Source organism: Dendrobium catenatum, unplaced genomic scaffold (genome assembly GCF_001605985.2).
Source record: "Dendrobium catenatum unplaced genomic scaffold, ASM160598v2 fragScaff_scaffold_124, whole genome shotgun sequence".
Taxonomy (NCBI): domain Eukaryota; kingdom Viridiplantae; phylum Streptophyta; class Magnoliopsida; order Asparagales; family Orchidaceae; genus Dendrobium; species Dendrobium catenatum.
In genome coordinates, this window is record NW_021318586.1 from 770,533 (window position 1) to 785,310 (window position 14,778).

The 14,778-nt window shown below is 34.4% G+C and overlaps 1 protein-coding gene across 1 annotated transcript in view; it reads right to left on the minus strand.

The window, feature by feature from the left end:
• Positions 1 to 3,341: 3,341 nt before the first annotated feature.
• The window catches only part of LOC110098611, a 99,033-nt gene continuing 87,596 nt past the window's right edge, over positions 3,342 to 14,778 (minus strand). The window contains exons 15-20 of the mRNA XM_028698330.1: positions 12,037 to 12,312; positions 11,146 to 11,820; positions 8,493 to 8,714; positions 4,030 to 4,133; positions 3,572 to 3,867; positions 3,342 to 3,436 (exon numbers count right to left, since the gene is read on the minus strand). Of these exons, the coding sequence (XP_028554163.1) occupies positions 3,348 to 3,436; positions 3,572 to 3,867; positions 4,030 to 4,133; positions 8,493 to 8,714; positions 11,146 to 11,820; positions 12,037 to 12,312 (1,662 nt within the window). The 3' untranslated portion in view covers positions 3,342 to 3,347. The remainder of the gene's footprint in view (positions 3,437 to 3,571; positions 3,868 to 4,029; positions 4,134 to 8,492; positions 8,715 to 11,145; positions 11,821 to 12,036; positions 12,313 to 14,778) is intronic.

A 14,778-nucleotide genomic window follows, 5' to 3' on the forward strand; every position in this document is an offset into this window, starting at 1 on the left:
GGTTTTAAACATAGTAAATCTGACTCCTCATTGTTTGTTTTTCAAACGGCCACATCTCATATATTTCTAATCATCTACGTTGATGATATGCTTATAATTGGCGACAACCAAGCAATAATCACTCATCTTCTAAATCAGCTCAATCAGAAGTTTTCTCTAAAACACCTTGGGCAAGCTCACTCATTTCTTGGAATAAATATTCAAAAACTTCCGCACAAATATTTTCTGTCTCATATGTCTTACGCTCAGAACATTCTTGAACTAGCCAAGCTAAGTCGCTGCAATGCAATGGCCAATCCGCTCACCACAAAGCTTCCCACAACTCTACAACCCGATCCTCATCTATCTGATCCTGCTGTCTTTCGACGTATTACCGGCTCGCTTCAATACCTTACAATTACAAGACCAGACAGCTTATGCAGTCAACTTCCTCTCTCAACACATGCACAATCCGACAGAGCAACACGTTGAGGTACATTCAGGGAACAAAGAACTTTGGTCTACCTATAACTAGAAGCTCGCTTAAGCTCAAATCATTCTCGGATGCGGATTGGGCCGGTGATCCAGTGTCAAGAAAATCAACAACGGGATATTGTTTGTTTCTGGGAGACACATTAATTTCTTGGGCTGTCAAGAAACAACACACGGTTGCCCGATCATCTACAGAATCTGAGTATAGAGCTCTCGCATCCGTTACAGCAGATATTCTGTGGCTTTGACAAATTCTTCAGGATTTTTCTATCCCTTTAACCACTCCTACTGAATTATTTTCCGACAATATGTCTGCAATAGCACTTGCTAATAATCCTGTTTTTCATGCCAGGACCAAACATATTGAGATAGATCAACGCTTCCTCCGGGATCATATCAACAACAATAGTATTGATCTACTTACAATTAGCACAGTGGATCAAGTGGCAGACATCTTCACAAAAGCTTTATCCACGCAACGATTTCAAACTCTTCGGCTCAAACTGACGGCCGTTCTCGATCCATCACTTTGCCAGGGCGTATCAGAGACCGAACATATGAACCGTGACAATAATAATATTAATGTTTGAATAGTTGCTATTTGAATGAGTTATATTTATGCAAATTATGTAGTTTTGATGATTCCAAACATTATTGTTCAAATGTATAGTTATCTCCTAACAATTTCAGAAGATTTGCACTTGCTCTTGTGTGTACTAACATTTCAGGAAAATCAGACTCCAGACTACGAAAACTTCAATTCAAATTCAACATGAGATATTTTGTTTAATTTTTTTTAATTTTGAAAGGGAGTGATTGTAATTGAGTGAATAAAATCTAACACACACACTCCTTTCCTTATATTTCCTAAATCTAATTTCTCTTGGATTTGTTCATAGTCATGAAGGACGACTCCATTATGCTCATGCTAAAGCTTAATAAACGTAGGGTTTGAGTGCGCCTTATGCCTATTAACTCTTATTGTTAGATTAGGAATTTCTTTGAAACTACTACTCGTCATTGTGTTGCTTTCTTATTTTATTTTTGTTAGTTTCAAATCTTTTGCTATGTAATTTGGCCTAAGCGGTTGTGACCCCTTATTTGTTTTGATTTGTCGTTTTAACTGCTAGAAGTTTTGCTCTTAATTATTCTAATCAAGAGTTGTGCAAAATCTAAATGAATTAAAACATTTCGTACTTAGTCCTGCATCAAGGGTCCTTGTTGACTCTAATTGCCTTCTTGTAGTGGATATAACCTTAAAATGGGCCTTATAACCACAAAAATGGAGAATCTCAAATATTAAGACTGAAACCCATTCTATGGGCAGGGCAAACCATAAAGTTTCTTATTAAATGAATTTTCTCCATGAAGACATTAAAGGCAAAGACTAGTGCAAGGTGGTCCAACGGAACTATGCAAATGAACTGCCAAATATTTGGTTAAACTCTTGATTGAATTATTAGTCCCCAATCCACAGCAGAAAAGGACAGTTCGACATTGCAAGGGATATTTGTAATTACTTCCTAACAATTTGGATAGTTTTTAGGCTATAGGTCTTATTCATTCAACATTTTGCAAGTAGAGAATCGAGCAAGGAGCACATACTTTAGCTCAATATTTATAGCTAATTCTTTAGATTTTCGAGAATTTTTTTGTTTTTAAATATTTTGTAACAAGCGCACACACTTCGATATAATAAGAAAACAAGGGAAATGGAACCATCCTAATATTTTCTAACGCTTGCTAGTATTTGCGCAATTTACTGTTTCTTTTATTGACCACACATTGTTTTTTTTTAATGGGATATTTTGCATTTTTATCATTATAGAAAATTTCTTCTATTTCTATGAATTTCCTTGCTTTTTTGTATTTTTATATTTTTATGCTTTTGAAAATACCATGTCTCATCAGGAATTTCTTAGTCGAGTTAGATACGTGATGACATTAAGTCATTTGAGATCAGCTTGAAAACAAAAAAAAAGACTAGGATATGAGTTTTCACGTCTTTAAAAGTGGGTTAATTTACATTGCATATGTATCACAAATATGTTTTGCATGCTTTATGATGAAACTTTGTGTCAAACATTTCATTAAAAGACATGCTAGTTCAAAATTATCATTCAGTTGACAAGGATTTCAATAAAAGATATGTTAGAACACACTTTGCTAGTTCAAAATTATCCTCCAAATCTTTTTGATGTTATTTTGCACACTTTTTCATCAATCATATCTGATGCTTCTTAACGAGACCGGTACATGTATTTTGATACTCCATTAAGCACACTTTTTGATGCATTTTTTGTTCATTTCTGTCCACAAGTTCACTTGTATTTGTGTGCTAACTGGTGATAAGTTCATTCAAAGTAATGCAAAGATAGTTTTATATTTTATATTTATAATTTTGATAACACATACAAACAGACACAAATAAATGCAATATATATATATATATTCCTACTAAAATTTAATTCCTCATGAGTGGGAAATTTTTATCCTTTTTGAGACCTCAGGTTGAGTGGAGGACGCCAAGACTGAGTCATGGTACATATGCTGAAATTAATAGTATAAGCATGCATGCATGCATATCCGTCTATGCATTCCCAAAAACTAGCGCATTGCACTACTAGTGTTAAGTCAAGATTTTCTATAACATTGGGCATGATTTTTCCTCGAACATTGAGCAAGAGTTTCCACTATACTTTGTGGTATAAATCACAAAATCAATTTAGAAGTCAACCACGAGCAATTATCATACGGTACAGTATTTGCATTATTACCGTAGAGGATTTGTAGTGATTAGCATTAAAATTCTATTATTCAACTCCAAAAATGGTGAAATCGGAATGATATCAGATGAATACAATAAACTTTCCCGATTACCTTGATGTCACACAGTCACCTAAAATGGCATAATTTGACGGAGCTTGTGGCCTCCAAAATGTCAGGTTATATCCAGGCAAGGCACCTGAAGTTAAAAAATTTAAGTATTCTACTCCACAAAAACGGTAACCCAAAAAAAAAAAAAAATCAACGGAATTCATATCATATGCTAGTTAAAGCACGAACAAAAAGATTTGGAGTTCATGGAGTTTCAAATGACCTTTTGGTGAAATCCAGATCCGCTTGAAGTTCGTACATGAGACCAAGGGGTTAACTTTGCCACATTGTACCGCTTCAAAAGCCTGATTTTGCAGCTTAAGTAAGAGTGAGGCTACACTAAGTGATAGGTGGATGCATATATCACTTGACAACATTGATATACTGGTTTTGTCCTTGACAGAAGTATATCCTCCAGAGACATCCATTGGCTCAAGAATAAGAAGGCCAGCTCCAGATTCAATGGTAAAATCCTTCACTAGAGCTCGAGCCCATGTGTCATTTTCTTTTGAAGCATACCTGTCCAGTAAAGCAAGGATAACAAAGGAATAAGCTAATGATATTGTGATTGCACAATCACAAGATAAATCAACAACATAGAACTAGTGAAAGGAAAACGAAGTTCCATACGTTGGGTGAAGTATAAAAAAAAATATACTGAATGCCGTAGGATACACTTACATGAATCTCAAGTCCAATCTTGCCCGTAAAAGCTTCTCAAGATGCAAGGGATTATCTAAAGCCAACTTTGAACTATCATAAAAAGTAAATTCCGGGGAGACAACCTGATCATTTGGCAGGATGAATTTATAAATCTTGCTATACAGAACAAACCGTTGAAGCTATTTTATAAGATGAAATAATAAATTTCAAAATTACAAAAAAAAAAAAAGCTATTAAGCTAAAAACATGAACATAAATCTATTTTTCAGTTTAAATAAAAGAATAAACAATCTATGGGTACACAAATAAATCAAGGAGATTAAATCTGCTGAAAAACTAAAAAAAAAAAGATTGTAGCAACTGAGAGGTCATCCAAATGTCAACTTTTATCATTAAGTATTGTATATAATAATATAAGGACCAGCAATTTATAGTTCAAACAAAACTTAAGGTAGTCTCCTTCGGTTCATTTCAATATATTCAAAGAGAAAATTAAAACTAGATTCCAGGATGAGTGGGAAGATTCAGTTTCAGTAACCACAAGTTATCATGATAACCCCTGAATTATTGGTCCCGATATATTTTTTCAACAGGTTGACTAATTATGAAATGCCTGGCCTTCTGAATAGGCAAAAAAACTTAATTTAAAGGAAGGTGTATCATAGCGAGTTAATTTCCTCCTGAACTGCTGTTATTCTCATCACTTGCAGACCTTCCTAATCAAATATGAGCGATCAAACTGAGAGGATGCAGTGTTTTGCACAGGTTAGAATTAAGTGGTGTAGATTAAGAAGGTAGGGAATCACTATACTTGCTTAAGTATAGTTCATACAATTAAAATTTTCATAGATTAACCAAAGCGGATTGAATTGGGATATTATGGTGCTAGATTGGACCAGTTTTCATGTCTTTTTTGACTCATTTCTATTTACGCCAAATTTTCATGCATTTTATTTGATTTTTTTTATTTATTATATTTTTTTATTTTATTTTATTTGTTTTATAAGGTTGTATAACCTTCTTTTACATAAAATAGACTAGGATTTGTATGCTCCCTAGGTTTGGAAATAATTAGAATTGCATTTAAATAAATAGCCTTATTCTTGTTACTCAAATTCTATAAATAGGGACCTATATTTTGTAATTAATTATTAGTGGTTAATGAATGAAAATATTATGTGCAGCAAAATGAGTGTTCTTCCTTTCCACCTTATTTTGTGCGAGAAGTTCCTTCATCCCTTCAATCTATAGATTTCAAAGCCGAATGAATCCACAACACTGCTCTATCAAACCCAATTATCATTCTTGTCCACCAATGGCAATGGTCGCACAATTGAGCGAATCACAACTGTCACTCGCCTTCCTCTGTTCTTATCACCGCAATTGTAGTTCACTTATTTCACCCTCATCATGAAACAAAACAAGAATGATAATTTTATGCAATTTTGATAAGTGAATCCGCATGCAACTATCATCATCATCCTTATCGTTAAACTACTAATATTGAAGAATGTTGAAAACAAAGGTTTGAGAAGAAAAAGGCTTTGCTTCATTCCATGATTTCTTCCCTATTTATAAATCTATACAAGAACTCTTAATACAAAAGCAAATAATTACAGAATAACTCTAATAAAATCCTTCCTAAATCAGCTACCCAAACATGAAAAGAATTTGGGTGAGAGTCATGTGTCCCACGGATCATGCACAGTAGCCGTTGGATCTTATCTGCGTTGAATGGCTGAATTTTAACAAAGAATATCCTGTTAAGCTAAAATGCAACTAAACAAAATCTAGAAGGCTCGTTGAGAACGAAAATGAGAACATTGAACTGCTAATTTCATTGCTTTGAATGAATGACATTTGACATAAGCAAAGGATATTTAATGAATATGGTATCTTGCATATGGGGGGTAAGAAAGAATTCATAATGAACATACTAATTTGTCTACGGGCAAAGAAAAATGAACTTGTAATGAACACATCAACTAACCTATGGCTAAGAACAAGAATAGGGTACTTGTAATAATCATGATACCCAATTTGTTGAAGAAGAGAGGAGATCGATAATGAAGCTTGCTTGTAAAAAACAATAGGGAACTGGACCTAAATTAATATTCTAAAACTAGAATGAAATTAAATACAATTTTCAAAATCAAAAGAGCAAAATGAACTTGTAGTGGGCAAAATAATTTTCCTATGGGCACGAATTTGCAAACATGAAATGATTGTGACAGCTTGTCTACGGGCATATGTAGGGGACTTGTAGTAAGTAGAACAACTAGCCTAGAAGCATGAATATAAACTCATGATGCACACATCAACCAATTTATGGGCATTGAATGCAGCTCGACATGAAATAGCTGGTGACTTCATCTGGTCTCTACTTGCCTATGAGCAATATTGAAGAACTTGCAAAGAATACATATACTCTTTATGGGTATGAATGAAGGATTCTTAATGCACAAAGCAGTGTCTGCAGGAGAAGACAAGAAACATGTAAAGAACACTACAATTCACCTGTGAGCAGCGGGTAATTCATAGTGCATACAAAACTAGTATACGGGCAGGAACATTTGGGTAGGGGGAGCTCTTATCAAACTTATCAATCTGCCTATAGGAAATATCAATAACTTACAAAGAACACTACAATTCTCCAGTGAGTGAGAGCAGGGAATTAGTAGCGCACACTACAATTCACCTACGAGCAAGACCAGGGAATTAGTAGTGCACTACCCACACCCTCTCCTACTCACGTACAGACATCACACACACAAAACTGATAATGTTTGGGCAAAACAAACAACCAACTTATATATATATATATATATCACAAAACTAAAAAAAAAAAGAGCAAGCAAAAAAAGAAAAAAAGAAGGGGGATTTCAAAACAAAATAATAAAGAACAAAGAGGAAGAAAATTGTGTTTTCCCTACCAATTTCTCACAATTTGTCGCTCTCCACGTCATTGTTGGCCACGTGCAAGAATTTTAAGTACCCGTTCATACTGTTTTAGCATGATAGGGCAACTAGCTTTTTGCCTGTGATAAGTATGGTGGCATGGTGGGAAGATCCAAAGCTCCTGATGATGCCCCCTATATAGGGAGATGCTAGGAGGCTACTATAATTTTGTTTGAACGAAAATCAAACAAGGAACCAATAAAATGATTTGCTTAACTAAAATGCAATTAACAAAGTTTAAATGTACATTGAGCACAAAAAATATTAACTCTAAAATGCAACGTTCGTTGTTTTAAACAAACGCAATTGAACAGACTTATAATGAATAAAACAACTCGTTTACGAGCAAGAATAGGGGACTTGTAATGAACAAGGCAACCCGCCTATAGGCTGGAATAGGATTCCCTAACTTAAACTAAATCCACAATCCTAAAAATTAAAAAAAAAAATTATAATAATAAAAATAATTATGAAATTTTAAAATTCCTACCCATCATAAACAAAAGTCACCTGATCCATAACACAGGAAAACCAACAAAATGAGTACTTTAAACCTTAGAATGAAATTTTGCGTGCATTCTTCTAATGGCCAATACTTGCATAAATAATTAAATTTGAATATTTTAAATCCTACTTGCATAAAAATTTTCAATTTTCAAGACTTATGCATGCCATCTCAAGAAGCTTCTACCCTATTACCTCAAAAAATGTGTGACATCCAGAGAAGCATGTTACAACTTCGAAAAGTAAGTCAATGCCACAAGAAGTGTGTCACCGCATCAAGAAGCATGGCATAATTTGTTAATCATATTGTTACATCGAGAAGCATGCCAGTGCAATCAGATATGCACCAAGGCAGGAAAAAGCACATGACCACCTCATCAAACACACCATCAAATTAAAAGTATTCGAACAAAGTATGCAAATACACCTAAATTCATTTAAGTACATTGCATGAGTACAATGAATCTACCTTCCAAAAATTTATGCAAAATCTCTATGTTGTATCCATCTCTAACCAATCAAACTCCAAAAAATTTAATGTGAAACTTAATTAGTTAACACTCTTCTCGAATTACCATTAAGAGGTCAAGACGACATTCATAGCCAACAAATAGTTGTTTTGATTTATTTTAAATTAACTAAATTAAATAAGAAAGCTTTTTATTTTAGAAGGGCCTTTAAATTACCTGATTCACCCTTTACCCCATTTGATTGTAAAATAACATTTCTTCATTAGCCTCACGCAAAGTAAAACTTTACTGTCTATGATAACTTCTTGAGAATTAAAATTAAAAAAGAGGACACTAAAAAACTATAGAGTTTATGATTGAATTTTATTCCCATTATATGTGTTATAAAAAAAATTGTATACTCTAAATAATGGAGTTAACAGATCCAAGTCATTTACATAGAGTTCCTTCTTTATCCCCAACAAGCACAAGCATGAGATCAACGGAACTGGAATATTGCATTCAATAACAAAAATATATAGGAAAACAAATTCCAGAAAATGAGATTACCTGAGCTTCAAATGTGAAGTTCTGACTTTGATTAGCTACACTTGTTAATTCAACATCAAAAGTATTTGTATCCCTTAAGCTCTCGTGACATGGTTTTGATCCTTCTCCATTACTTTGAAAAGCATCCTTTTCCAGGAAAGAAATCTCAACACCATCATCTTCAGAGATTGAGTAGCTGCTATCATTGCTCAGGTGTGTACACTTTCTCAATAAAGCACCATTCTGATGAGTATAAAAGCATAAGCCAAAATAATTGGTTATAAGGGAAATATAATCCTTAAAGTTCAACAACAACAACAAGCCTTTATCCCACAAAGCGGGTTGGCTACATGAATCTTTTTTCTCCATTGTGTCGTATTAAGAGTTAAATTCTCATTTAAATCTAATAAAGAAATGTCATTTCTAATAATTTCTAACCATGTGTTTTTAGGCCTACCACTACCTTTCTTAACATAAGTCAAATCTAATAGATCTAATTTCCTAACAAGGCCATCGGAGGGCCGCCATTTTATGTGACCAAACCATCTAAGGCGACTCTCTCTAATCTAATCTTTCACTAGAGTTACTCCAAACTTTTCACGTATATGTTCATTTTGTATACTGTCTCTGAGAGTAAAGCCATTCATCCATTTAAGCATCCTTATCTCTAAAAGACTTAACTTAATATTATACTTCTCTTTTAATGGCCAACATTCTGCACCATAAAGCATTGCAAGTCTCAATGCTATCTTATAAAATTTTCCCTTAAGTTCGAGAGGGACTTTTCTATCACACAACAAGCTCGATGCATTCCTCCACTTTTACCATCCAACTTGAATTCTACTAATAATATCGCAATCTATTTCACCATCACTCTGAACAATAGCCCAAGATATCTAAAACGTGTACTCTTATTAATGACTTAATCAACCAAAGTCACAATCCTCCCACTAAATCTATTACTACTAAAATATTATGCTCCATATATTCAGTTTTAGATCAACTCAAATGAAAACCTTTCGACTCTAAGGTTGACCTCAATAATTCAAGTTTACCTTTAACCCCCTCTCTAGTCTTATCAACAAGAAGAATATCATTAGCAAAAAGCATACACCAAGGTACAACCTCATGCAAATGTCTAGTGAGAACATCCATGAATAAAGCAAAAAAGATATGTGCTTAAGGCTAATCCTTGATGTAATCCAACTGAAATAGGAAAATACTTGGTCAAACCACCTTGTGTTTGAACACAAGTAATAGGTCCTGCATTCATATACATCTTTAATGACTTGAATATAAACATTATTAACCCCTTTCTTATGTAGAACTCTCCATATCACTTCTCTTAGAACTTTATCATATGCTTTCTCTAAATCAATAAAAATCATATGTCGATTCTCCTTATTCTCTCTATACTTCATCAAACATCTCAATAAATGTATAGCTTCCACAGTAGACCTACCTGGCATGAATCCAGGTTGATTTTGAAAAACATTAGTGTACTAATTAAACTACGTATGGCAATAGGAGAATTAAACATAAGGATGTACTAATTAAACTACACAAATAGGTAAAAGCGTGGAATGCCATAAAGAAAACAGTAAAAGCAAACAATAGTTTTAAAACAAATAAACTTAATAAGATTCAATTCAATACAGAACTAATTTTATATATTAGCTAAGGATAATTTCCAGATGATCAATTAACATTCTAGCCTTCACGATACTATCAGCATCAGGAAATCACCTATCTTTCCTTGGCATAAAAAATATGCAGCGAGATAAAGCACATACAGTCCTCAAACCAGATTTGTGAATTCATAAATATACAAACATCAAACAAAAATTAACATCATCACCAAACAATTCACACCAATGACTGCTTTATCATTGGAGCAAGTTCATGTATGTTGTATAGGGTTCAGTATAATCGCAGTAAATGTTAGAATTAATTTAAAATCTAGAAGAACAGACATTCGTTGCTAGGAAGACCGGAAGTTCAATTACCTATTTACTTCTTAGTGTATTAATAAAAAACGTCAGACAGGAACATTTAGTTTAATAAAGATAAATTGATGACCAAATAAATCAAAATACAAAAGCCAAACTACAAGAAAGAAGCCATTTAGAATTTCTAATCAAGTGACTTAATATATATACTTTTCTTATAACCCTAAAATAAGAAGAGACTGCTGTAATTCGAGAGGTTTGGAGAGCAGGTGTTCTACTTCGTACTACTTGTTTTGATAATTTTATCATTGAAAGAGAGTTTTTATGAGGTTTGACAATGTTTTTCTCCAAATCATATCAATAATACTCTTAAGTTCTGATCCAAGAACTTGTTGTACGTTGATTGTGAGAGAGCTATTGATCTTGTGGAGCTATTGCCTGGTACTGTGGAATCTAGCTGGTGGGGTATGGTAGCCATGCTTTTTGCAGAGGAAAAGAGATGTAGGGGTCCCTCCAATACCCCGAGAAGGATAGAGGTTCTTTGATTTCCTTTTTTTATCCGAGCTCCTGACTGGGTTCAATAATGGAATATATGGATGACAGTGTGAAAAAGCTAAACAACACATTAAATTTCAAGGTATAAAAAACAATTTCAAACCACAAATGAGATTCTACAACCTGAAATATCATGTAAAGAGAACTAGGTTGCAGGTTGAGTAACACACCTCGATTTTTACATTCTTGAAACGCAACTTCTTGCCTCTCCCAAGAACAATAATCGCTCCTGAATATGGTTGTCCCTTTGACTCAAATTCATCATTCAATGATAATATTTTTCCACAACCATCATATGTAAACTCATTGACATGAGAACCATCCACAATCAACTGTCTTCTCGGGGAAAGATGAACAACATCATCACGTTGCATAAATACTGGTTCTAAGAAAATTATATCATCAGAGGAAGTAAGCGGATCCTTATTTGGATGAAAAGTTTCCTCCCTGCCAGTTATCGCCCCAAAAGAGGGGACAAAAAACTCAGCAACTGCAAGAAGAAAATCCAAAACAACAAGAACCCGTGGCTGCTGAATTCTTATAACAAAGGACCGAAAAGAAGGACGCCATCGAAAGTCCAAAATCAGCATGGTCAACTTAGAAACCTCCATGTCAGACTCGTTTTCTAACTTGCTGGGCATGTTTGCTTGAGAGTTAATGAAGTTTGAAGATGAACTTGAATTGTTACAACCAGGTTTTGAAACATCTGTATAAGAACCAAGCATCAAACACATTTCTGGCTTTGTATCAGAGCGTATATCCAGCACAGAGAATATAGGAATTGTCACATAAAGATCCATCTCAAAAAAAGATGTAGACCGATAAGAAACCCAAAGGCCTTCCAACTGGAAAATTATTATTATCATGTCAGAAAAGAACGTGTCACCTAATCCATTAGTGGCAGAATTGAAACAAGATTTAAAGAAGCACAAATTAAAATCACTGATACAGATAGTTTAGGCAGTAAAAGATAAGAGATAGTAGACAACTAAAACTGTAGATGAAAATGTTCTTTAAGTCAATAGTATGACTATAATTAATAAAACATTAGTCACACTTACAGAGATTTGAGCCAATGGGGATTCTACATCAAGACCATTGCAAAGCTCTAGCAAAGCATTATGAATCTCAACAGTAATGATGACAATAGATCGCGAAAGTAAGCTCTGACCATTATGATTGACCTTGTCAACAAGCATACGCATAGACTCCTTTGCTCCAGCAACATTGCTATGAAAACTTGAAGGAAGTCTTGGCTCTTCAGATAAGTTCGTGTACAAACAATTAATTATTACGTCATATTCCTTGTCAGACATAACGCAATGCAACAAGCCCACCTTCAAAATAAATTCGAAATCAGAAGAGACATAATCGCTTATGATCAAGGTGATGAGTTGGTTAATTGCCAAAAGATAGATTTGAAACCAAATTTGCGCAAACTAGTATTGTCACATGATGGAAATTGTAGATGCGCATAAAATGAGAAAATAGTGTGTGCTATATATATATATATATATATATATATATACTATTCACGTGGCATCAAAACAATCATTTGTTTATTGTACTTGAACTTAATTGTAAGAGGACAAAAAAACTATGAAATGCAAATAATATAATTTGGAAAAAAAGTTAGATGGAATACTGAGAAGGATGTAATAAAAGAACAGAAAAATGGAAAATGTAGCAAAGCTAATACGTACCTGATCAGAACATTTACTTGTGAAGAGTTAATGTATAAGAGTGTTGAAAATATAAGAGAAAAAGACTAATTCTTCTTATTTCAAAGAGAAGGATAAGTGTTGTTTGTATAGAGGATGCAAGGACAAAGGATTAAGATGTAAACCGGAAATAGGAGGGAAAAGAAGGAAAACAGTAAATACAAAAATTTACATAATATAACTTTTCTCTTATGAAATCAAATAACGAGAAAATTAAAAGCATGTAATATATTTTACAAGCTTGGACTGGTGGACTTTACGCAGGCAAGGAACGGTCGCAGGATTTCCGAGATATAAAGGGAGAATTGTTAAAGTAAATTGCCAGCCTCCATGCAAGATTCTAGAATTGTTTTCTTGATTTCTAGTAGTTGCTATTACTCACCTTTGTTTGTTGCCCACCTGATGTAGAACGAAAACGAATTTGCTAGGGACAAATGATTTCACCAATAACCTGAGATGAATTCTCAGAATATTCCTTCAAGAAATCTGAAGTATTTCAGATCTTCTCACAGAAATCAGAAAAGAGGTCCAGCCGTCAGTGTTGGAGAAAGAAATGGAAGAGGAGCTTCAGCCTATATTCCAGCAAGGCTAGGCCGTGAGAGAGAGAGGCGAGAGGCTTCTTTGATGTTGCTACAGCAAAAAGAATCTAGCTGAAACTGCTGGACAGCAGTTAGATCTTCCAAACAGCAATTAAGAGGCTTACGATAGCTGGGTTTGCATGGGCAACGGCTGCATTAATTATTGGCTGAGAAACGTGGACAGTTTTTTTTTTTTCTATGAGGAAATCAAATAAGGGAAGGCGGTAAGCTGGGAGGAGGTGACGGGATTTAATGGGGCTGAGGTGGAGGTTAATTAATTCCTAATTCCTTCCCATAGGATTAGGGAATAAATTAAGGATTAAAGTCAAGAGGAATTCGGCCAAGAGAGGTGTGGCTTCAATTTTGTTTCCAACGGGTGGGGAAGTGGTTTAGGAAACAAATCCTGTAGGAAGTAAGGGAAGCATTGAATGAAAGCTGAGGAGGGAATTTTATTTCCCAAAATCCGATTTCTGATTTTAGGAAATAAAATTAAAACTTAGGAGTTGGGGAAATAAATATAATTAAAGCCAAGGTGGATGGGGCCGGCTGTAACCATAGGGAAAGAGGGTTTTAATGCTTTAATTGTGATTACTTAATTGGGGTGTGGAGTTTAGGAAAGAAATAATTAAACTTTATTTGAATTTGAAATTCAAATAAAATTCATTTAGTAACTTTCCAAAAATAGAATGATAAATTAGGAAAGAATTCAAATTTCAAATTAGTGGAATTTGAAAATTTGAAAACCGCCCAAGATTAAGTCACCCAAATTAAGTTTGAATTACATCATGAATGTGATTCAAAACTTTCCTAAAATAGCTTTCTAATTTAGGAAATCATTTGAAATTCAAAATTCGAATTTCAAAGGATGAAAATAATTTCCTAAAGGGTGGCCGGCGGTGGAGGAGCTAATGGGGGAAGGTGGCCGGCGGCTATGGGGAAAATTTTGTGGAGCTTGGTATGAAGGTTTGGCCGAGGGGTTGAGAGGGGAAGATGAAGAAATATGAAAAAGACGACGGGGAGAGATAAGAAGGAAGAAAATAAAAACAAAGATAAAACGAAAGCTAGAAAATAAGAACCGCGAGCCTCGGTGATGTGATGCAATGGTGGAGTTACACAAGAGTTTAAAAAGAGAATTAAAGTTTAGCTCAACGAATTATTTATTCATGCATCAAAGTTAAGTTGATTACAAGTAATTCGCGATGTTCAACTTGTTAGGCAAGAAACTACAACAAGAAAACTAAACCATTTAAGCATACGCAAAGGAAAACATAAAACGAAGGCTAGTAAATAAAATCCCACAATTAATACAAAGTTGTTCACACCTTGAGACCTTTAATTCTCTCTTCCTACGGAGACTAAGTTGAGCGACGAAAGATTGTCCAGACTAGCATCGAGGTTGCCACTAGGATGGAGGTACCAAGGAACGTCGCCGTGGGAAAGGATCTCGGAGGCGGAGGGGGCACGGTAGCTCGACCTTTGATAATCCAAGTGTAGACGGAGAAGT